Here is a 24,938-nt window from a genome sequence, read left to right on the forward strand (position 1 = left end):
ACATTCTACCAGACAGTAAACAGTAACGCAGTTGAGTCTGGGGCCCTCATGTCATGGCTGCCATTGAAAACAAACACACACAAATTGCTTTCCCTAAATAGACTTACTTCTAAAGTATTGCCATAGTGAGATTATTGAGTGTTTATGTGACCTATTAATGGTTTATTTTATTTTGTGAAATATTTCATGTTTATAAAATATTCCATGTCAACAGAAGTAATGACTTATCTAACAGCTGCTATGTCTTACTAGCCCCAAAATAAAAATAATAAAGTTAAAAAGGAGCATTTATGAAATTATAAGTGCCATTTTGCCAGGATGATGATGCATACTCCTTTTCTTACAAATGTTAAGGTTATTAAATCATTTTGAATTGGCAATTATTTTCTCAGCCAATAAATTTATTTATTTTTACTTTTGGGTCTTAATGTCATGCAGAACTACCAGATGCCAATGGTCAGAGGAGCTATGGGCATTTTATATGTGTGTAAACCAAACTAACAGAAACAGAATGAATTGGGACAGACTATTTATAATTTATTAATAAATGTTAAATAATGTATAAACACTAAAATAATCATAAAACATGAAATAACATTGAAATTAGTATCTAATGCCTTTATTATCATTTTTTATTTGCCGTCTCCTTAAATATAACTTTTCTGCAACATCATCATGCTGACAATCCATGGTGCCACTTCTCCCCTGACTTCCTTTACATTTCTTTCCAGAAGTTATACTTGCATCTGCAAACTAAAGTGTCTTTTACATAAAATAAATTGCAATGTTATTTCTTAACTCTTTAATAAAATAAAGCACATGGTAAAGGTGTCTGAATTTGGGGGTGTTCCTATTTACTTTTTTCTTGGTAGAGTTTTACTGTTTTTTATTGTACTTTAGGTCTGGGGTACATGTGCAGATCATGTGGGATTGTTGCAGAGGTACACACATGGCAATGTGGTTTGCTGCCTCCATCCCCCCATCACCTATATCTGGCATTTCTCCCCACATTATCCCTCTCCAACCTCCCCAGACCCCACTGTCCCTCCCTTGGTCCCCCCACAACAGACCCCAGTGTGTGATGCTCCCCTCCCTGTGTCCATGTGTTCTCATTTTTCAACACCTGCCAATGAGTGAGAACACATGGTGTTTGATTTTCTGTTCTTGTGTCAGTTTGCTGAGAATGATGGTCTCCAGATTCACCCATGTCCCTACAAAGGACACAAACTCATCAGTTTTTATGGCTGAATAGTATCCCATGGTGTATATGTGTCACATTTTCCTTGTCCAGTCTATCATCGATGGGCATTTGGGTTGGTTCCAGGTCTTTGCTATTGTAAACAGTGCTGCAATGAACATTTGTGTGCATGTGTCCTTATCACAGAATGATTTATAATCCTTTGGGTATATACACAGTAATGTGATTGCTGAGTCAAATGGAATTTCTATTTTTAGGTCCTTGAGGAAGCACCACACTGTCTTCCACAATGGTTGAACTAGTTTACACTCCTACCAACAATGTAAAAGTGTTCCTATTTCTCCACATCCTCTCCAGCATCTGTTGTCTCCAGATATTTTAATGATCACCGTTCTAACTGGAGTGAGGCGGTATCTCAGTGTGGTATGGATTTGCATTTCTCTAATAATCAGTGATGATGAGCATTTTTACATCTGTTTGTTGGTCTCATATATGTTTTCATTTGAAAAGTGTCTGTTCATATCCTTTGCCAACTTTTGAATGGGTTTGTTTGTGGTTTTGTTGTTGTTGTTGTTGTAGTTGTTTTTTGTAAATCTGTTTTAGTTCTTTGTAGATTCTGAATATTAGCCCTTTGTCAGACTGGTAGATTGCAAAAAAATTTTCCCATTCTGTTGGTTGCCAGTTCACTCCAATGATTGTTTTTTGTTGTTGTTGTTGTTGTTTTGCTGTACAGAAACTCTGGAATTTAATTAGGTCCCATTTGTCTATTTTTGTTTTTGTTGCCAATGCTTTTGGTGCTTTAGTCATGAAGTCCTTGTCTATGCCTATGTACTGAATGGTTTTGCCTAGGTATTCTTCTGGGATTTTTATGGTGTTAGGTCTTACATTTAAGTCTTTAATACATCTGGAGTTAATTTTAGTGTAAGGTGTCAGGAAGGGGTCCAGTTTCTGCTTTCTGCACACTGTTAGCCAGTTTCCCCAACACAATTTATTAAACAGGGAATCATTTCCCCATTGCTTGTTTTTGTCAGGTTTGTCAAAGGTCCAATTATTGTAGAAGTGTGGTGTCACCTCCAGGGCCTCTATTCTGTTCCATTGGTCTATATCTCTGTTTTTGTACCAGTACCATGCTGTTTTGATTACTGTAGCCTTGTAGTATAATTTGAAATCAGGTAGCGTGATGCCTCTAGCTTTGTTCTTTTTGCTTAGGATTATCTTGGCTATGCAGGCTCTCTTTTGGTTCCATATGAAGTTTAAGGTGGTTTTTTCCAGTTTTGTGAAGAGGGTCATTGGTAGCTTGATGGGGATAGCATTGAATCTATAAATTACTTTGGGCAGTATGGCCATTTTCACAATATTGATTCTTCCTAAGCATGAGCATGGAATGTTGCTCCATCTGTTTGTGTCCTCTCTTATTTCCTTGAGCAGTGGTTTGTAGTTCTCCTTGGTGAGGTCCTTTACATCCTTTGTTAGTTGTATTCCTAGGTATTTTATTCTCTTTGTAGCAATTGTGAATGGGAGTTTGCTCATGATTTGACTCTCTGTTAGTCTGTTATTGGTATATAGAAATGCTTGTGACTTCTGCACACTGATTTCGTATCCTGAGACTTTGCATAAGTTGCTTATTAGTTTAAGGAGATTTTGGGCTGAGATGATAGGGTCTTCTAAATATACAATCATGACATCTGCAAATAGAGACAATTTGGCTTCCTCTTTTCCTAGTTGAATACGCTTTATTTTTTTTTCTTGCCTAATTGCTCTGGCTAGAACTTCCAACACTATATTGAATAGGAGTGATGAGAGAGGGCATCCTTGTCTAGTGCTGGATTTTAAAGGCAATGCTTATAGTTTTTGCCCATTCAGTATGGTATTGGCTGTAGGTTTGTCATAAATAGCTTTTATTGTTTTGAGATATGTTCCTTCGATATCTAGTTTATTGAGAGTTTTTAGCATAAAGAGGTGTTGAGTTTTGTTGAAGGTCTTCTCTGCATTTACTGAGATAATCATGTGGTTTTTGTCTTTGGTTCTGTTTATGTGGTGGATTACGTTTACTGACTTGCGTATATTGAACCAGCCTTGCATCCCTGGAATGAAGCCTAATTGTTCGTGATGGCTAAGCTTTTTGATGTGCTGCTGCAATCGGTTTGCCTGTATTTTATTGAAGATTTTTGCATCTATGTTCATCATGGGTATTGGCCTGAAGTTTTCTTTTTTTGTTGAGTCTCTTAAAGGTTTTGGTATCAGGATGATGTTGGTCTCATAAAAATATTTGGGAAGGATTCCCTCTTTTTGTATTATCTGGAATATTTTCAGAAGGAATGGTACCAGCTCCTCTTTGTACATCTGGTAGAATTCGGCTGTGAACCCATCTGGACCTGGACTTTTTTTGGTTAGTAGGCTATTAATTGCTGCCTCAACTTCAGTCCTTGTTATTGGTCTACTGAAGGTTTCAATTTCTTCCTGGTTTAGGCTTGGGATTAAGCAAGTGTCCAGGAATTTGTCCATTTCTTCCAGGTTTACTGGTTTACATGCATAGAGTTGTTTGTAGTAATCTCTGATTGTAGTTTATATTTCTGTGGAATCAGTGGTAATATCCCCTTTATCATTTTTTATTGCAACTATTTGATTCTTCTCCCTTTTCTTTTTTATTAATCTGGCTAGTGGTCTATTTTGTTGATCTTTTCAAAAACTAGCTCCTGGGTTTACTGATTTTTTTGAAGGGTTTTTTGTGTCTCTATCTCCTTCAGTTCTGCTCTGATCTTAGTTATTTCTTGTCTTTTCTAGATTTTGAGTATTTTTGATCCTGCTCCACTAGCTCTTTCAATTTTGACTATAGAATGTCAATTTCAGATCTTTTTTCACTTCTCATGTGGGCATTTATTGCTATAAATTTCCCTCTAGACACTGCTTTAGTTGTGTCCCAGAGATTCTGGTACCACTTCATTCTCCTTGGTTTCAAAGAACATCTTTATTTCTACCTTCATTTCATTGTTTATCCAGTCGACATTCAGGATCCAGTTGTTCAGTTTCCATGAAGCTGTGTGGTTCTGAGTTAGTTTCTTAATTCTGAGATCTAATTTGATTGCCCTGTGGTCTGAGAGGCTGTTTGTTATGATTTCCATTCTTTTGCATTTGCTGAGGAGTGATTTACTTCCAATTATGTGGTCAATTTTAGAGTAGGTGCAATGCAGTGCTGAGAAGAATGTATATCCTGTGGATTTGGGGTGGAGATTTCTGTCGATGTCTATTAGGTCCACTTGGTCCAGAACTGAGTTAAAGTCCTGGATGTCCATATTAATTTTCTGTCTCTTCAATCTGTCTAATATTGACAGTGGAGTGTTAAAGTCTCCCACTATTATTGTGTGGAAGTCTAATCTCTTTGTAGGTCATTAAGAACTTGATTTATGTATCTAGGTGCTCCTGTATTGGGTGCATATGTATTTAGGATCATTAACTCTTCTTGAATGCTTGATCCTTTTACCATTATGTAATGCCCTTCTTTGTCTCTTTTGACCTTTGTTGGTTAAAAGTCCATTTTATCAGAGACTAGGATTGCAACTCCTGCTTTTTTTTTTTTTTTTTTTTTGCTCTCCATTTGCTTGATAAATCTTCCTCCATCTCTTTATTTTAAGCCTATTTGTGTCCTTGCACGTGAGATGGGTTTCCCGAACACAGTGCACCAATGGGTCTTGACTTTTTATCCGATTTGCCAGTCTGTGTCTTTGGATTGGGGCATTTAGCCCATTTTTATCCGCAATTTTGATGCCAGCTGGATGTTTTGCCCGTTAGTTGATGCATTTTTTTTTTCATTGTGTCAATGGTCTTTACCATTTGGTACATTTTTGGAGCGGCTGGTACTGGTTTTCCTTTCCGTGTTCAGTGCTTCTTTCAGGAGCTCTTGTAAGGCAGGCCTGGTGATGACAAAATCTCACAGCAATTGCTTGTCCATAAAGGATTTTCTTTCTCATTCGCTTATGAAACTTAGTTTGGCTGGATATGAAATTCTTTGTTGCAAGTTCTTTTCTTTAAGGATGTTGAATATTGGCCCCCACTCTCTTCTGTCTTTTAAGGTTTCTGCCGAGAGATTCACTGTAAGTCTGATGGGCTTCCCTTTGTGGATAACCCAACCTTTCTCTCTGGCTGCCCTTAGCATTTTTTTCTTCATTTCAACCCTGGTGAATCTGACGATTATGTGCCTTGGGTTTCCTCTTCTTGAGGAATATCTTTGTGGTGTTATCTGTATTTCCTGGACTTGAATGTTTGCCTGCCTTGCTAGGTTGGGGAAGTTCTCCTGGATAATATCCTGAAGAATCTTTTCCAGCTTGGATTCATTCTCTCCATCAGATTCAGGTACACCTGTCAAATGTAGATTAGGTCTTTTCACATAATCCCATATTTCTTGGAGGCTTTATTTCTTTTCACTCTTTTTTCTCTATTCTTGTCTTCTCATTTTATTTCATTAAGTTGATCTTCAATCTCTGATATCCTTTCTTCTGCTTGGTTGATTTGGCTACTGAAACTTGTGTATGCTTCGTGAAGTTCTTGTGCTGTGTTTTTCAGCTCCATCAAGTCATTTATATCCTCTCTAGACTGTTTATTCTAGTTAGCATCTCATCTAACCTTTTTTCTAGGCTCTTAGTTTCTTTGCATTGCATTAGCACATGTTCTTTTAGCTCTGAGAAGTTTATTATTACCTACCTTCTGAAGCCTGTTTCTGTCAATTCATCAGATTCATTCTCCATCCATCTTTGATCCCTAGCTGGTGAGGAGTTGTGATCCTTTGGAGGAGGAGAGGTGTTCTGGTTTTTGGTGTTTTCATCCTTTTTGTGCTGGTTTCTTCCCATCTTAGAGGTTTCATCTACCTGTGGTCTTTGTAGTTGGTGATTCGGATGGGTTCTCTGAGTGGACATCCTTTTGGTTGATGATGAAGTTATTTCTTTCTGTTTCTTAGTTTTCCTCCTAACAGTCAGGGCCCTCTGCTGTAGGACTGCTGGAGGTCCACTCCAGACCCTGCTTGCCTGGGGATCACCTGCAGTGGCTGCAGAACAGTAAGGGTTGCTGCCGGTTTCTTTTTCTGTTATCTTCATCCCAGAAGGGTACCTGCCAGATGCCGGCCTGAGCTCTCCTTTATGAAGTTCTCTTTGGGTATTCAGGGGTTGGGGAGCTGTTTGAGGAGACAGTCTGTCCCTTACAGGAGGTCCAGTGCTGTGTTGGGAGCTCCGTTGTTCCATGCAGAGCTGCTGGGCAGGTACTTTTAAGTCTGCTGCAGCGGAATTCATCACTGCCTCTTTTCCCAGGTGCTCTGTCCAAGGAAGGTCAGCTTTATTTATATGTTCCTGTCATGCTGCTGCCTTTTTCATAGATGTCCTGCCCCGCATGGAGTAGTCTAGTCACAGTTTGCCAGCAGAGGTGTTGCTGAGCTGCCGCAGGCTCTGCCCAGCTGCTGTGTCAACTGCCTTGGTAGTGGCGGTCACCCTTCCCCCCACTGTGCTGGACCGTCTTGGGTCCAGCTGCGCTTGCTGGGAAACTCAATCCAGAGCTTTACAGATTGCTTGTTTTGTGGGGGCGGTACCTGCTGATCCAGATCACCTGGCTCCCTGTCTCTGCCCACTCCCTTTCAGTTGAATAGGCAGCTCTGTCTCCCAGGAGTTCCAGGCACCAGTTGAAACAGCCAACTAGATTTGTGTGAGTTTCTGTGTGCCATCCTGGCACCAGCTGAAACCGCTGTGCTAAAAACGTGTGGTGCTTTTTGTTCTGGGAACCTCCTGGTCTGTGGGCAGTGAAAATTTGTTTGGAAATGGGGTGGGCACTCACCCTCTGCGTTGTTCTTGTTGGGAACTGCACTCTGGAGCTGTTCCTATTTGGCCATCTTGGATCCTCCCTTCCTATTTACTTTTAACGGTAGATTCCTAACTTTATAAAATTGGTAACAGTAGTAACTCTGGAGTTCATTTATTTATTTAATAACTCTTTTGTTCAAGCAATGTACTAATACTGTGTTTGAATGTGAGCAAAATTGACAGTCATTATTTTCATAGGAGTTTATAGTTTGGTGAAAGAAATTGGCATTAATTAATAATTATACAATTAAACACGTAATTGAACATCTCATAAATGCTATAAAAGAGAACTATATGGTAATATGTCAGGTTTGGGAGACCTGCAAGGACTTTACCAAAAGAAGTGACGCTTAATCAAGATCTGAAGTATGAGTAGGTGTTATCAAAACTAATGTGTGTGAAGGAAAAGGCATCTCAGACAGAGGAAACAAGACACAAAGAAACACAATTAGACACGAAATTCAGCCTATCCCATTGAAACCATGAACAGCTTTCTGCTTCCCACAAACTATGGGTCTGTTGATTTATTTGGATATTTCAGCTATTTATGGCAGTTTCTGAGTTGTTAACGTAAGTGTGGGTTTCTTAGACCCATATTGTACATGAGGGGCAACATTACACTCTATTACTTCTCAAACATCTGATAAGAACAGTATATTTATCCATGTTGGATGATCTTCCTTCAGTGTGTAGCAGCAACTGCCATGACTAGTAGCCACATGATTTCTGGACAGTAGAGACCCCTGCCTACTGATCATTAGATAAGAACCTGGTCCCCAATACAACTGAAAACCCCAGTAGTTGGGATGATTGCATGGCAGTAAAACAAAAATGTGTTTATAGAAGAGTCCAAATTTTTACTTTATATTTTAATGATGTTTTTGAGTGAGCTGGAAGCATACCTGCATGCTAGGTAAATAGCAGCAACAACAGGAAAACAAATGTGTTATTGTGAATTTGGAACAATCTCAATAGACTAAAAGTGTGTTACTTGAATTGCTTTCAGAAAGAAGGGCTATGAGTAAATTACTCTAAAGCATCAACCTCATTTTTGGTAAGTAACTTCTAACATTTAACTGGCCTATATTTAAATGTTTCAATCCATGTATTTAATGGGGCTACATTTTGCAAGTAAATTATCTTGGCACATTTAACTGGAAGTGGATCTATTATGAATATTGAGAGAATGGGGTGGTCATGTCAGAAAATCAGAAAGCCGGATACCAACACTGAATTCTCCTTTCCTCTCTCTCTTTTTGTTTCCCAACAGTCTTGCTCTGTTACCCATTATGGAGTTCAGCAGTGCGATCTTGGCTCACTGCAACCTCCGCCTCCTAGGTTCAAGCAATTCTCGTGCCTCAGCCTCCAGAGTAGCTCGTATTACAGGCATGTGCCACCATGCCTGGCTAATTTTTGTATTTTTTGGTTGAGAGAGTTTCACCATGTTGGCCAGGCTGGTCTCAAATTCCTGGCCTCAAGTGATCTGCCCATCTTGGCCTCCCAAAGTGTTGGGATTACAGGTGTGAACCACCATACCCAGCTTCTCTTCTTCCTTTGGTTCCATTCTCCTATCACAAATAAGGTAGACCCAATTTGGGCCGGTGTCCCAGAATTCTGAACCACACTTGAGAATTAGGTTGGGCTTGCTTGAGGGCTACAGTTACAGGAACAGATCAGGTCAAAGGCAATATTTGAGCAAGAAACTGAAATAAGACCTTAGTTTTGAATCCTAAGGACCAAAGAACACATACAGCATCCAAATCAAATTCGGGTATTCAGATGAGAACAAGAAGCTGAATGTGAGATACAGAAGAGTGAGTCTAGAAGAATTCCCCAAGTTGAAGAATGCAGCTTCTTTTAATGGTACACACTTAAGTGTTCAGTTCTTACAAATGCTAACTGTGGCTCCAGTGCTGATAGATTTTCAATGAATGGAACTTAGACAACAGGCCATCAATATGTAGTTTTATAAGAATCAGTCATAGTTCTAAGAAACATTCATACTTATTTCATACTTTATAAAGTATAGAAATTGTTGAAACTGTACACACCATATCACATAGCATCCTTTTTATAAGACATCACAGAGAAATACTTCTTTTAATTATTGGAGTTAATAGCAATATATTTTACCAAGCAACTTATTTTTTAACTTACCGATATATGAATCTTAAACCGATAGTGTTCCCTTCCTTGGATTAGTTGATAGGAAGCTCAGAACCAATCTGTGACTTGTTTCTAGTAATTACTCAGGAGCTAATGACATGCATTTTTGCTTTCATAGTTCATACTATTTTCATGCCATTTGCTCTTCTTTTTGATAACCTCATGTATATTTTTTACTAAATTGTTTTATGAAACACAATCCTTTGCTTTTTTGGGAGGTGGTAAGAGAAAAGTGAAGTCCAAATGAAATATATTAAACTAAATGAGTTGAAAATATTGTTTAACAAAAGGAGAAAATAGATGATTTTTGCTTATTATAAAAACAACATATGCTCATTTTAAAGGAAATCAAGTAACAGAAGGGAACATAAAACAAAATCAATGACCTCTCAAAGTGTCCTCTCTTCACACACCTATAACAGTTTGGCAGTTTTCCCTGCCTAGACAGAATATGTATATATTCTCTGTCTCTCTCTCAACATATATATGTGTGTGTATATATATATATGTATATATATATCTGTCTCTGTTTCCATATATATGTATATAGATATAGATATATACACACATAAATTTATACACATATACTCATACCACACATAAACCTACACATATAACTACAGGCACACATATACATAGATATAATCTCGTATGTGTAAATATAAGCATGCATTAAAAACACACAGGTAAATGATACCATATTCTGTCATCTATTCTCTAAATTGCTTTTTCCACATAACCACTTGTAGAGTTTAATATTACACTTCAATATATAGAGATTTCAATATAGATAGATCATTATTTTATAATTTCTGTACTGAAAGATATTTGAGTGGCTTCCAAATGCATACTATTATATGTAATATTGCAATACAGTACTTCTTTGCTCATTTATTCAATTATATTCTTAGGCTAAGTTTCTAAACAGAATTAATGAGACAAAAGTATGCACATTAAAATATTGATACATATTATTTGATTTCCCACCAATGTTTTCCGGATTTATATTCTTCACTGAAAATGTACATAAGTGGCTATTTTTGTACACCTTCTCAAACTCTTTTAAATTATTCATCTTTTTCCAAAATGGTAGATGAAAAATTAAATAACATTGATGTTTCAGTTTTTACTTCTTTCTTCATCAGATAGAAAAAAATCAGATGTATATTTGTCATAAATTTTTCTTCCTTTTTGAATTTTCTGTTCATGGCCTTTATTTTTCTCTTAAGTTTTAATCTTTTTATTATTTAGTGTTATTTATTGTAGTATGAATAAGGGTCATTTTTTATTTCAATTAACCATTAAACACCTTATTTTAAATAATTTATCCTTTTCTGACTGATTTGGAGTGGTACCCTTACTAAATCCTAAATTTTCAATATGTGCATGGGTCTTATTCTTGACAATTTATCCAGTTAGTTGAATAATTGGCTTATTTCTCAATTATTATCATGCTGTTTGAATTATCAGCCTATAAAATATGTTCTGCTATCTTATAAGGAAAAATAGTCTTTCTATTTTTTCAAAATGTTCTTTACTATTCTTATATTTAAATCAAATTTTAAGTCATGCAATCCCCTAAAATCCCACTGGGGATTTGTCATTTTTAAATAGGCTTTTGACCTTATTGGTCTGAAGTGTTGTATTTTTCTAAAATCCCATTTCAAACTGCTTACTTTCAGCCACCTCAGTGATAATCTTACTCCACTGGTGTATTATGTTTTCATAATTTTTCCCTTAGTGAATCAGCCCATAACTTAGCTTTAGAACATAGTGCCTCAAATTTTGTGAATAAAAGACTCATTGAGAACTGGATAAACATTCTCTCAAAAATGTGTGCCTACCTCCAAATGTAATGAATCTTCTAGAGCCAAATAACCCAAAGTTAAGAATTTAATCAGTAAAGGCATTTCTCTAAATTTACAAAGGGGGCTTTATCCCATCACAGTTATTTTCATTCTGAGGTTTTCTTTTTCACAAGTTGGATCAAAATTGTTATTTCTCTTCACAGCATTGTAATTTCACCCTTTCTTCATAATCTTAAATTATAAGCTGCTTCTTCTCATGCCAACAGATACTCAGAGCATCTCTTGTTTCATTACAGTACAATAAAAAAAGATAACCAGATCGGGAGTTTTATGGCTCAAGTCCGAGTTCCATCTTTGCGCATGAATATATGTCTATTTTTCTGAGATTCAATATTTCCTTTCATCACCTATAAAATGGGTAAAATAATCACTAACTCAGTGTGCTTCATAGAGATTACTAAGAAAGTCAAATATATCCTGTCTGAGAGAGCATACAATAAAAAGACAAGGTTTTATTTTTATTTCCACATTTAAAAGCTCATCATTTATTTACAGTATTTATTTATTTTTGTCAAGAGATGGCTAAGCCTATTAAGAATGGCTGCTTTTCCCCCCTTCTGTGAATGGCTTCATTTGGGAATAACTGACATAAAATAAGCTATACATATTGAACATTTATAGTTTTATAAGTTTTTTTTTTATTATACTTTAAGTTCTGGGGTACATGTGCAGACCTTGCAGGATTGTTACATAGGTATACACATGCCATGGTGGTTTGCTGCCTCCATACCCCCATCACCTCATTAGGTATTTTTCCTAATATTATCCCTCCCCAACCTCCTCACCCCCTACTATCCCTGCCCTACTCCCCCACCCCCCAACAGACCCCAGTGTGTGATGTTCCCCTCCCTGTGTCCATGTGTTCTCACTGTTCAACACCCACTTATGAGTGAGAACATGCGGCGTTTGGTTTTCTGTTCTTGTGTCAGTTTGCTGAGAATGATGGTTTCCAGATTCATCCATGTCCATACAAAGGATACAAACTCATCATTTTTTTAAAGCTCATCATTTATTAAGGATCTATATAAAACCATTCACTGTGTAAGGTCCTAATGCACCTAATGTGGGAGACAGGTAAAACAAATAATTATTGGTAACTGCTAGAGTATAAATAATATACAAAATGCTATGGGAAAGTCCAAAAAAGAAAGATATTTCTTCTTTGTGTAGGAATCTCCACAAGAGGGTAACATGAACTGAGTTTGAAAAGATAATCATGAGTTTTCTGAACAGCTAAGGAAGGGGTGTTGTAGGGCATAGGGATAGCAACCTAGAGGGAAGAAACAGCCTCAGAAAGAAAGAGAGAGGTGTGAAAACGCATAGAGAACTCAGACCATGACCAAAATTTAAGTGTGATTATTTCATGGGGTTTACAAAAAGGGATAAAAGTTAGGCTTTCTGCAAGAAAGACAGACTGGGATAACATGCTGAAGAGTCAAACTAATAAATTTAGACTTTATCTTCCAGGCAAAGAGAAATTATTTTAAGATTTAGAAGAAGAAGATGATAAAATTGGTGGCCTGGAGTGTAAAAACAGTCGGAGTGAGGAGAGATTGGAACTAGAGATCACTTAGAGGCTACTGCAATGGTTTAGTGAATGGAGGCTAAGTGCTTGAACTTGGGAAGTGGCAAGGGAAAAGCACAGCCGGTGTTTCTGAGGAAGGTTCAAAGATCTTGGTGGTCTTTGAGATCTAAAGTTAGGGGGAGAGAAGAGTCTAAGAATGCCACTGGCCAGAGACAACTGGATGGATATGATGCCCCAGGTTGAGACAGATCAATTACTATAAATGCTCGTTTAGATGACAAAGCAAATTTTATAGAGTCCTCAATCTCCAAAGTGGTATGGTGAGGTTTGGGGCAATGGTGATAGGTGTGAATATAGTATCAAAACAGCTGATAAGTTTTAAACAATAAAGTGCCTCATTCTCTGGGAAAAATCAGTTTTCTTATTTTTTAAACGTAGAAAAATGTTCCTCAGGGTAAAAATAGCCACAACATCTTTTGAAATATAATACAGTGCTATTTGGTATAATCCCTTAGCAACATTGCTGTTATGAGCCAGGACTAGCAGCATTCAAGTTACAGACTCACATATTGCATATTTTTAAACCTGTATAAGGATAATAAGCTGTGAGAGGGGCATAGGTTCACCCATGATAGGCTTCAGACATTTAAATAATTAGCAAAAATCATAAACAGAATTAAGTCTCTTTAGATTATTATTCTATTTGGTCTTTAAGAACTCTTTCCAAGGCATCCCTCCAAACCCGTATTAAAGTTTAGAGATAGAAATTAGTGAGCAACCCATCAGAGTGTGTGTGTGTGTGTGTGTTTGTGTAAATGTATCCAAATTGGAAAGTGAAAGAATGTTTCTTTTCTGAAGTCATCTTTCTTATGCCAATATCTGAATATTCCACTTACTCACAAATGTTTTTTAAAAGTAATTTCCAAACTTTCGGTTCAAGGCTATAGCCCGGAACTTAGGGATAGTGATGATTAAAAGATGGCCACGATGTGAAAAATGTAAAGTAATTGTCAGCAGATATAGTTTGTAGTTACAGTTTGGGAAGTAAACTAGTTTTGTTAAGTAATTTAACTACTCAGGACACATATTTCTTCAAATGTAAAAGATGGACAGTGGTGGGTTAGGTAAATGTAAGCCTCAGTCCCTTCTCTTATTGACATATTAGAAAAATGTGTCTTGTTGACTTTGTCAGTTACCCGTTTCCCTGCTACTGCTCCACATGTGGGCAAATGAACCAATATGGTCCAATTAGAATAAGATAAGGCCTTACAAACATTCCATGCTTGGGGACATGTTCCTATCCTTTCCCTCCTACCTCCTCCTGCCCACCATCCCCCTTCATGAGACACAGAAGGTACATCATTTTAGAAGTGAAATGTAAGAAGGTGGTGGATTCATTATGTTTTTCTGATTAATCAAAGGCTTAGAACACATTAGCTGATAAAGTATTAAATTACGTTACCAAGACAATATTCTAGTGGAGGCAAATGAAGAAAGGTTCAAACTAGTTTTGAAAAAAAAGTCTAACACTGTGTTACTGTGTTGGCAATATGTAAGAAATGTAAAAAAATATACATCTGCCTTACATTTTTGTTATTTAAATATCCTTAGTGTCCTTACATATTAAAATTTAAAGATGTCAACCTTATGTCAGTTTTCCAGTATGTTTTTTTTAAAATATATGGTTTCCTGAAATTTAAATTCACTGATGTAGACAATTGAATGGTCAACTTTTCAATTAGTTATTTTGGTAATGTGAAATTTAAATTTTGCATCATGAAGTTGGATTACCATTACATCCTCTAATGAAGAAAAGTTACACTAAAAACCTGAAATTACAATAAAACAATAAATAGCTTTTATAACCTAGCATAGAAAAATAAAAACCTAATTTCTTTTACTATTTAAATATTCCAGTATGTTTTCTTTATTTAATATATGATGTTAACGTATTTAAAAAACTACTATCGCCAGGCGTGGTGGCTTACATCAGTATCACACCACTTTGGGAAGTCGAGGCTGGCAGATCACTTGAGGAGTTTGAGACCAGCCTGGCCAACATGGTAAAGCCCCATCTCTACTAAAAATACAAAAAATTAGCAGTGCACAGTGGCTCGTGCCTGTAGTCCCAGCTACTTGGGAGGTCAAGGCAGGATAATCACTTGAGGGCTTGAACCTGGGAGGCAGAGTCTGAAGTGAGCCAAGATTGCGCTGCTGCACACTCCAGCCTGGGTGACAAGAGCGAGACTTTGTCTCAAAAAATAAATAAGTAAATAAAATATAAAATAAAAAAAGCAAATATCAAGTAAAGTAAACATAATATGCACAGGATTTATATTTTGTGTGATTATAGTTTTTAGCTCTTTTCCTTCTAAAATACCTAAATTGGGCCAGGCATGATGGTTCATGCCTCTAATCCCAGCATTTTGGGAGGCTGAGGCAGGAGGCTCCCTTGAGCACAGGTGTTCAAGACTGCAATGAGCTATGATTGTACCACTGCACTCCAATCTGGGTGACAGAGCAAGACCCTGTCTCTAAAAATAATAAAAATAAAAATAAATAGATACAAATAAATGAATAAAATAAAGTACCTAAAGCAAATGTCCCCCTCTGGATATTTATACCTCTATAATCTAGAATGTTTTATAATATCAAGGAATCACCCATGCTGCTTGTATTTTCAACCTTAATGATTTATATTATTGAAAATATACTGCTCCTGCCTATTTCAAAAAACACATTACTGATAAGGAAAATATTTTGTCGTGTAGAGGAAAGTCAAAGAAACAATAAGATTATTTATTAGTTCAGTTAAATGGTTGTTACATTTTGAAAACTATTAGTTGAAATGATTAGTCTGATAAATACATTTTTAAGGGTGTTTAAAACTTTTTTCATATTTCGTTTTTTTCTCTTGGTAACATAGAGACTCATTTCTCTGGTAATTTTATTCTTTGAAATTTCTTCCATGTTTAGATTAAGACATGAATCTACCTTGTTTGACAGATACACTTTATATAAAAAATTTAACATATCAAAATTTTCCATGGACTCATAAGAATTGACCACAAAATGTCTGAGGGTTGCCTCCTTACTGCTTATATTAATTTCTTCATTAAACCAAGATTCCTCTTTCCCATTGCTTCACTGTAACAAATTCTCAAAATTTCAGCCAAAATAATATCTGAAAATGCTACTGTACATGCTAGAAATAGCTTTTTAAGGGACATATCTTTCTTGATGATCCATAGGGAATCATTCATCCATCCACCCTTGAGGCTTTTTCAGACATTAACATGACAGACTATTTAAACCCCCATTTGGATGATGGTTTGATGGTGGTGCAAACGCATGTGTGCACACGTGCACGTGCACGCGCGCATGCACACACACACACACACACACACACACACACACTGGTTCTTGTTTTCTTTAGTAAATTATTTAAAAAGACCTTAAATGTTCTCACTAGCTTTATCTGAACACTGTTTCATAAGTATTATATGCATTTTACAATGTCAACAAATACACTGGTTTTCTTCTATTGTGATCATTAACACCAGTTTATACTGCCCAGGGTTTCTAAAGTTAAAATCTCTCATAACTTCCAGAAGCTTGTGGCATCTGTCATTTTGTTAAAAATGGATTTAAACCATTATATCATTTTTAGTTCATTCGGGCTTATGTCCTGTAGTATCAATTAATATAAGCTTCATTTTTGGTTTAATATATTTCTTGGTGCTGTCAACAGGCCCCGGTTCTGCACACGTTTATTTTAGGCAGGCTCACCACCTTTGATGAGGCAGAAGACCTGGGTTTCAGTCTTAGCTCTGGCACTCACAGTCTATGTGATAAATTGCTCACATCTTCAGGAGCTCAGCATTCTTGTCTATCAAATGGAGATAATACCATCTCATCGCAGCGTTTTTGTAGGATTTGAATTAGTTAATAAATGTAAAATTTCTTTGATAATTTAAAAGCATTGTTGCTGTTCTCTTTAAAACCAAAAAGTATTGTTGCTGTTCTCTTTAAAGAATGAAACTAATATCTACGTTCTCCTTGAAGACATATTTATTTGCAAAAGCAACTCTATTAAGGAAAAGCATGACAGGCAATGGGTGAGCATGTGGGGAATATGCAAGTGTTGTAAAGAATTTTAAGTCTCAGATCCTTAAATAGAATGACAATGATATATCAGATGAGCCACGGTGGCAGCTATGTGTAAATATTATACATCTTAGTTTGCCTGTGAACCATTCAACTAAAAAATTTCAAATAGAACAATTAATCAATGTAGAGAGCATAGCAAAAAATAAATTCAAATCAATGATGCAATACCTCTATTCCAATTAGCTTATTTTTCTTCCTTCCACTCTCTCAGACATATTCTATTTTATTAAAAAATGAAATCAATTAAGAAAAAAATCCATCAGCCCACAGATGAAGCTAGAATTCTTATTCTTATTTAATGCTTATTAAAGGTTCATCATCACACAGTATTTTTCTATTAATAGATCAAATATACAAAGTGTCATGCTTGTCTTCATTCTATCATCAAGGTCCTACATAGTATAGTGCTCAACCAAAGGGGTGAGGGAAGGACATCCACCTCTTCAAACAAAGGGTCTTAGCAGTCTTGGCTGAAAAATGAAACTTTTATATTAATTTATGAACGTCTGCAGTCTGTACCAATTGTCAGAGTTTAAATTGATCTGAATTGAGATTAACTACAATACTCATTCTTCTCATTCAACAGGTACAAGAACATCCCCAACAAGGTACCTATGGGTGTGAGGCAGGCAAAGGGCTAAGAGCATATGTGCAAGCTGAACTGATGTGCACATATCAGGGTTGTGATAGTTTGGGTGAATTCCTTGTACATAGTGTATGCAACAGAGAGACATACAAAAAAAAAAAAACTCAGATAAACACACATTTGAACACCATTATGATGTTCTGATCAATTCAACCTACTGTCAATCAGAGTTGGAGAAACAATCCCAGCCCCAGATTTTCCTGTCTCCACACCCAGACTTGTTTTGATTTACAATTGATAACTATCCATTGTCCAGACTTGTGGTTTGGAGGTGCAGTGTATCGATGCCTGTCCACGTCTAAGGTTAGATGACGACCCCTCTACTTTACCATTAGGTGTGCTAAGGATCAGCAACTCCTGAATTATTTTTCCTGTGCCTGTGTGGGGGAAGGGACTCAAGGCATGGAGGGCCTGGGACAGGGAAGAAAGGAGCTGTCTCTGGGTTATCAGGAAAGGGACCAAACGTGGGCCCCACATCCACCTCCAGGCCTGAGTTAAGAATCTGGAGCTGACTCCTCAGAACGGCTCTGGTTGGTCCTTTACACTACTCATTTCCTTGGAAACACAGTGGTCAACTTCTATTAAAACTCCCGGTTGATATGCGGCTTCCCTGCCCTTTCATAGCACTTACGTTAAAGGGAAATCACTATAATCAAATCTCTATGCCTTGCCTGCTGCTAAAACAAGGCGCTTTCTTCCTGGGATTTTGCAGGGACGACTGATACACACACCGCTCTCCCTACACACAAGCTCGCACACACCGATACAGTGTAACTCCCACCGCATCCTCCCTCCTTCCTTCCTTCCCTCACCCTCTTCTCTCTCTCAAGGATTGCTGAACATTTTGCTCCAAACTCTCCAAGTCACCCACGTGTTTGTTCTCCCCTTTTGCTGTTCAATTTACTTCTCCACTTGATGAAGAGAGATACGAGTTGTTCCTAGCCTTTTAGCTGCAATCCCGGGACCAGGCTTTTCCACTCCCTCCTGCCCAGTCAGAGCAGCCCCACCGACCCCCCGACCCGGACCCCTCCTCCCAATGGGGTGAGTGGACAGACTGGGTGCTTTCCCGGGTCAAATTCCCTCAACACCTTCACCTTTTCTTCTTCTCCACCCAAAGCAAACTGATTTCGCTTGTTTAGTCTCACTCACCAGGGTGATATGGAAGTGGGTGGAGAGAGGGCTGATGCGTGGCACAGATAACTGGGAAGCGCGCGCACCACACACACACACACACACACACACACACACACGGCCCCAATTAACATTTATGCGGTACTTCCGGGGAGTCTCTTACACACCTGAATCGAAAACTCTCAATCAAGGACAGGCACACCCCTGTTCACCCTCCCTCCAATTTCCAGGCTGGCATTGATCCTGGGTCTAAGATTGGTGGTGATAAGCAGACCTAGATGGAGAATTTGAGAAGAGGGGAGGTGACCCTTTGCCTGAATGGGGGAGGGGGCGCTCTCCACTCACCGCCTGAGTCCCTGGAACGAGGAGGGCCAGGACATCCTGGATTTCTTCAGGCCGGGCCGGTGGCCAGTGTCCACCGCGTAGGAGGTGCGGTCCATGGCGCGACAGTACAGGTAGCGCTCGGTGTCCGAGTAGCCACGATGTCGGACGCGGCCGGTGGCCCCGCTCGAGGCGTAGCGGCCCCGGGCAGCCCCGGGCGGCGGCGGGGGTGGTGGCAGGGGGGGCGGCGGTGGCGGCTGCAGCGGACACTGGGGCTGGGGCTGGGGCGAGGGTGGCGGCGGGGGCAGGTGGTGATGGGGATGCAGGAGGCGGAACTGGGGCTGCCGGAGCGGGTACTGGTGTTGCTGCTCATGCCTCCAGAGATGTTTGGGGGCTTTGAGTGTGGCCCCGCCGGCGCTGTCGCTGCCCTCTCCGCTGACCGCCCTGGCTGGCTTGCTGCTGCCCTCTGCCTCCATCCTGGCTCTCAGCTCCGCGCCCTGCTGCCCAGTCCGGGTTCACCGTGCTGGCCCGAGCGCCTTCCCGATGCTGCTGCCGCCGCCGCCGCTTCTGCAGCCCGGCAGAGGCTGGTGCTCAGCTTCTCACTTGAAGCCGCCACAGCCTCTGGGCTACCGAGAGGGGGCTCTGCCAGCGGGAGGGGTCACAGAACGCGGCAGGGCTCCCTCCACCGAGGCTATGGCAGAGACGCGCTCTCGGGCTCCCCAAGTCACCAAGACTAGGGCGTGCGGTGCTCGGTTTCACCAAAGGTTGGTCCTTCTTCCTCCCTTTCTTCTTCCCTTCCTTCCTTTGGGCGCCGGCGGCGAGAACAGGGATTGTCAGCAACTCGAGGTGCAGAAGCAGCAGCAGTGGCGGCAGCCGTAGCCGCCTCCTCGGTCCAGGGCACCCCTGATCCCAGAGCTGCTGAAAAGTTGGACAGCTCCAGGCTGGCACGCTGGAGCTGTGACTTTCTCCAAAATCACTCCAGCCAGTCAGGAGACAGACCTGTCCTCCAGATCCTTCCCCTCATCGTGCCCGCGCCTCCCTCCCCCACCCTGCTCCCCACTGCCCCGGAGGTTTCCTCTTCACCTCCGCTTGCTTCAGTGCTCTTCGAGAAATGGAGTTTGACGATTCCTGGCTGGTTCTCAGAGCTTGTTGACGATGAGCCCCATGCTCGCGCTTCCAGAGATAAGGAATGTGACCTGGCAAAGTTGCCTGGAATATTGTCTATGCACGTCGCTGAAAAATTGGATCTGGGTGAAGATCCAATAGTAAGATTAATTCAGGCTCTTTCCCTGACATAGGATAAAATATTGTGTGGATCTTTTGCATGGCAGGGAGAGCCCACAATGTTTCCTCTTGAAGATCTTCCTCCAGCTAGTAGTATTGGTCCTGGGAGTGGTCCTTGCTGGAAATCAAGCCGAGCCGTCCTTAGTTACAGAGCCATGGCTGAGCCCGCGGACCAGAGTTAAGGTTGAGGCACCTTTTCCATTACAAACCTCTGGTTACCTTCGTTAGTTTCTACCTTCAGTGCCTGCCTGCAATTTGCCTTTCTGCCACTTTCAGCAGAACATAGCTCTATTACCAAAGTATTTTAAGAACATGTTGTATCAATATTCCCAGAAACTAGAGTCCTATGGGGCACTAGAATCCAAATCCAACTTTTGTCTTCCTTTAATTAGCATTTTCCTGCAGTGTCAAATGTTTTTAAGAAGCCAAGATGATTTCAGGGCAATATATAGACACTTTTTTCCTTGCACCTTTTTAACTTTACCATATTACTTAAAGATTAAATGCAATTTGCTTACTGTTAAAATAATTCTAGAATTTGTGGTAGTTACCATACCATCCATTATTTGAATGATAATATATTGTGGACTCACAATAACTTGTTGGCTGTGTAATTATTCTATTCTTTCCACACACTCAGTCTTAACGTAATTTAATATGTACATTTCATGCATATCATGTGATAGATACTGGAGTACCAGAATCAGGAACCATGTCTCAACCTCTAAACTGCTGAAAATTCAACACTCTCCACAAAGTGAATACGCAGTCTAGATACCACTGGGAAAATGATGTCAGTGAAAATAAGTGCTCACTTTGCTCATCAGTAAGAACAGTCCATGAAAATGTGCAAGTGGCTGCCGAAGGCCCTCATCATCTCTTCATGCTATTTATTTATTTATTGTTGGAAATATACCTTTCCTCCAACAGTTTAATATGAGCCCTCTGCTCATATGCGGCCTATATGCAAAATCTGAGAAAGGCTGTGTTAAAAAAAAAACAAGAAAGTCTCCTGAGCACCACTCCCCACTGTGTAGGCCTAAGCCATACTTTACAAAGGCACAATTTTTGCCCCTTTGCAGACACAAGTGTGGCTGTTGGCAGTGGTCAAAGTATTTTCCATGCCTAGGAGGGCATTAAGCCAGTATTTTCCCAAACATAAAAGCAGAGAAATGGAAGCATTCTGCAGTATAGACTGCTTTTTTTCTTTTAATTCACTGCATTATTAACATCCAAAACCATTTTAAAGAAGTATGCAAATTTCTTCTTTCCCTTGAAAAGCTTGCCACCTTTCCCCTTAGTATAACTCCTTAATATCTCTATCTGAAACTCTTATTCTGATTTCTCATATACTAACAGTACAAGTAATTTATATATATATATATATATATATATATATATTTTCAGATTAAATGGGAATAATTCAAATCTAACCTGATTTTCACTGCCAATTTACTCCCTCCTTTTAATTCACGAGCACTTTATTTTTTCTACATTACCCAGTTATTTTTAAAAAATTCTTTGTTTTGTTTTTATTGTGTGATTGCAAGTCAGGAACAATATGTTTCCAACTGGTTGAGTTTTTAATTTATCTTATAATTCCAAAAGATTCTTGATAGTAATAGTTTCTTGCGTGATCTTTGAGATAACAACGTGAATTCCAATCTACCACTTCCTAGCCATATTACTTCAGCTAAATTATTTACTCTCCTTGTCTCTTATATGCAAAATAGTACTAATATTACCTACTTCACAGAATTTTGCAATCATTTAATGAAATAATACTTAGCACAATGCCTTATATGCAATAAAAGGTAGAAATTTTATTATTAATAAAAGGTAGCAATTTTATTATTCCTGTCAGACTGGGAAGAATCCTAAATACCTCTTTAATCAGCAGTTCGCAGACTTGGCTGTACCTAGGGAATATCACCTGGGGGAGCTTGCAAAAAAAATGTCAGATGTTGAACCTAGAGCAGTGATTTCAAACTTTGATGTTATCAGAATCACCTGGAGAGCTAATCCAGCACACAAAGACCCAGCCTCCTTGAAGCAGGATAGGGCTTGAGGCTCTATACCTTTACCAGGTTTGTGAGAAAATGCTGTTCAGAGTAAAGTTTGATCATCATTACCCTGCCTAGACAAATAAAATCAGTATTTCTGGAGGAGGATCCAGGTATCAGCATTTTAAAAAACTCTTCATGTGATTTCATATATCAGTAACTACTGATCCAGACTTACTCTCTCATTATAGGTTGCAAAAATACTCTAGATATTAGTTGATTCTCCCTTGGATCTCAAATAATTCCAGGCAAAACCAGCTTATAAGCAAAGTTCTCATAAAAATATGTACTTTTTCTATTACTCTAGTTGCCTCCATATTAAAAGAAAATCTTATATCCTTCAAAATTGAGCATTCCCCAGCCTTCCATTTAAAAACTCTTCTCATTAATCTAGGGATTTCCTACTTATAATTAAAACAACAAAAATGTAAAATATTCCATCTACCCATTGGTTTTCCCTGCTTATATGTTAAATAAATTGTCGACTTTTCCCCACTAGTTGACCATAGATTTTGGAGTTTTATGGGTACAGTCTGAGAGAGACTTTGTGAAGCGCTGGGTTAATATGAGGCATCCTTGAAAGCTATCAGTACTTACCATTAGCACATCTATATAAAAAGTAAAAATCAGGTAAATGATCAGTATCTTTTTCCTGAAGAGACCTAAATAAGCAGTTAGTTGGTGACATTACCATGCATTATGTCATTACCACCCCTACCCTTTTCTGCAAATGCATTCCAAATCTGTCCCAAAGATACATTCAATCACTCAATTTGCTGCTGGGCAATTAACAACGGAGAACATTCTTGTCAATAATGATGGAGAGTTCTGGCAGAATTGATGTCAATTAACAGTTAGCAGAGAGCAAGCACCATTTCTATCCAGAACACAGAATGAGATGGCAAGTGGCAGCAACTAAGGGTCCATTTCTATCTTGGCAACGGGAGGAAGATTTAAAGGAGACATTCATTTTGCATACATCCTACATATACTTGAGCACATGAGTGCTATTTCATCTGTAAAGATGTCCAATTTGATTCCAAACAGTCAGCTTAAAATTGGAAATTTTTATCATCAGATGTGTTACAAAAGGCTAAACTTCTGTCTAGTTAACATATCCAAAAGGCGTTGAAAGTCTCTGATTTCACTTACATCTTTAATGGTGAGTAGAAACAAGCTTAGGGTATTTCCTTGAGATATATGAAAGGCTCTTAAATTTGTAAAAACTTATACATATATGAGATAATATTGTCAGTATTGCCACTGAAAATACTGGTATTAAAGTCTCTAACATATTGTTTCCAATGCAGTATATTAGGCTGTTTTTCAGTAATTTTTTTGTCTAATATGAAATAAACAGAAATATGCAACTAATACTAAGAAATGTTGTACTTGAATATCCTTGTCTTTGACTAGCACCCTAATGCAAATTTAGCAGCACACTAATCTCCAACTAGTTGGAGGCTCAGTATCATTACAAATCAATTTTGTAACTTTTTATTGACACCATTCCATTTATCAGTTCAAGGTAAAAATGTCACTTATCTACTGTGCCAATTCTCATGAAGACTTTGTTATTTCACTCACAAACATACACAAAAATTATTATCCTCAAGGAGTCTTCTGTCTTGCAGAGGAAATAAATAAGCAACTATAATTTGGGAACATGTGGGGAATAGATATACTGATGGGGTTATGTAATGTCTGCTGTGGAAACACAGGAAGAAAATCCAACTCTTAGGGCTCAGTGAGTCCTCACCAAAGAGAGAGTGGCATCTAATCTGAGGCCAGGACCTTAAGTGCAAGTTGAAATTAGCAATTATCAGTATGTATGAATACATATGTGTGACCATGAATGTGTGTGTGTCTTGGTAGATAAAGGAGTAAAAGCATTCTGGGCAGAGACTGGAACAGACAATAACTTAGAAATGAGAGATATTATGAGGCACTGGACATTCAGAAATTCTACAAACCTGCTAGGACAGCTGAGCAATAAGCAGATCCGGATAAAGAATTATGTCTTACTCAGTGTCTCCGAAAGGCAATGTGGTGACTTTGCATACATTATCAAAAGGACCCCCTTCTGGGTGGAGCAGGCTTTAAAGTTGATGAGTAAGATGCAAAGAGAGGGATAAATCACAGGTATGACAGAAGGAAGGAAAATAACAGTATGTTGTCCGTGAGAAGATGGGGTTGGGGGGCGTCGAACTGCAGAGCACAGATGGAAGCATTTGCCTAAACTAGAAAAAAGCCAACATTGCGACTGTGACAGGAAAGAAAGGGGTAAGGACTGATTTGGATGGAATTAATTTTGTCGCATTTATTGAACAATGAACACTTGATATTCTGATTCTGGCAAACATTTTCCATACATCATTTTATTTAATCCTTGCAACAATATGCTTTTTTCTTCACATGTTAACATTTTAAAGATTATGATGAGTCTTTCAGTGGAGACTAAAGAACTGTGCTACTCCTCTGCCAATGTTGAGAAGAGCCTATGTGACTCTCACTCTACATAGAAAACATCTGGTCACCTGATTGTCTCAACATTATTCAGCCATTTAACCAGTATTTATTGAGCACTTCATATGTGCCAACCATAAGTTCTGAGAGACAATAGTCAATAAAAAAAAGTTCTGGCTCTCCTGTTCTAATTAAAAGAGACAGAATAAACACTTAAGCATATATATGTGTGTGTATATATATATATATATATATATATA

General features: G+C 38.6%; 1 protein-coding gene across 3 annotated transcripts in view; it reads right to left on the minus strand.

The window, feature by feature from the left end:
• Window positions 1-24,938, minus strand: part of PDE4D (phosphodiesterase 4D) — a 1,550,946-nt gene that overhangs the window by 922,238 nt on the left and 603,770 nt on the right. The window contains exon 1 of one of the 3 annotated variants that reach the window (XM_037728085.1): window positions 18,890-19,499. The exons of the other annotated variants lie outside the window; for them this stretch is intronic. Within the exon in view, the coding sequence (XP_037584013.1) occupies window positions 18,890-19,341 (452 nt within the window). The 5' untranslated portion in view covers window positions 19,342-19,499. Of the gene's footprint in view, window positions 1-18,889; window positions 19,500-24,938 lie in introns of those variants that run through there. 3 annotated transcript variants of the gene reach the window in all.

Source organism: Cebus imitator, unplaced genomic scaffold (genome assembly GCF_001604975.1).
Source record: "Cebus imitator isolate Cc_AM_T3 unplaced genomic scaffold, Cebus_imitator-1.0 Scaffold255, whole genome shotgun sequence".
NCBI classification, from domain to species: domain Eukaryota; kingdom Metazoa; phylum Chordata; class Mammalia; order Primates; family Cebidae; genus Cebus; species Cebus imitator.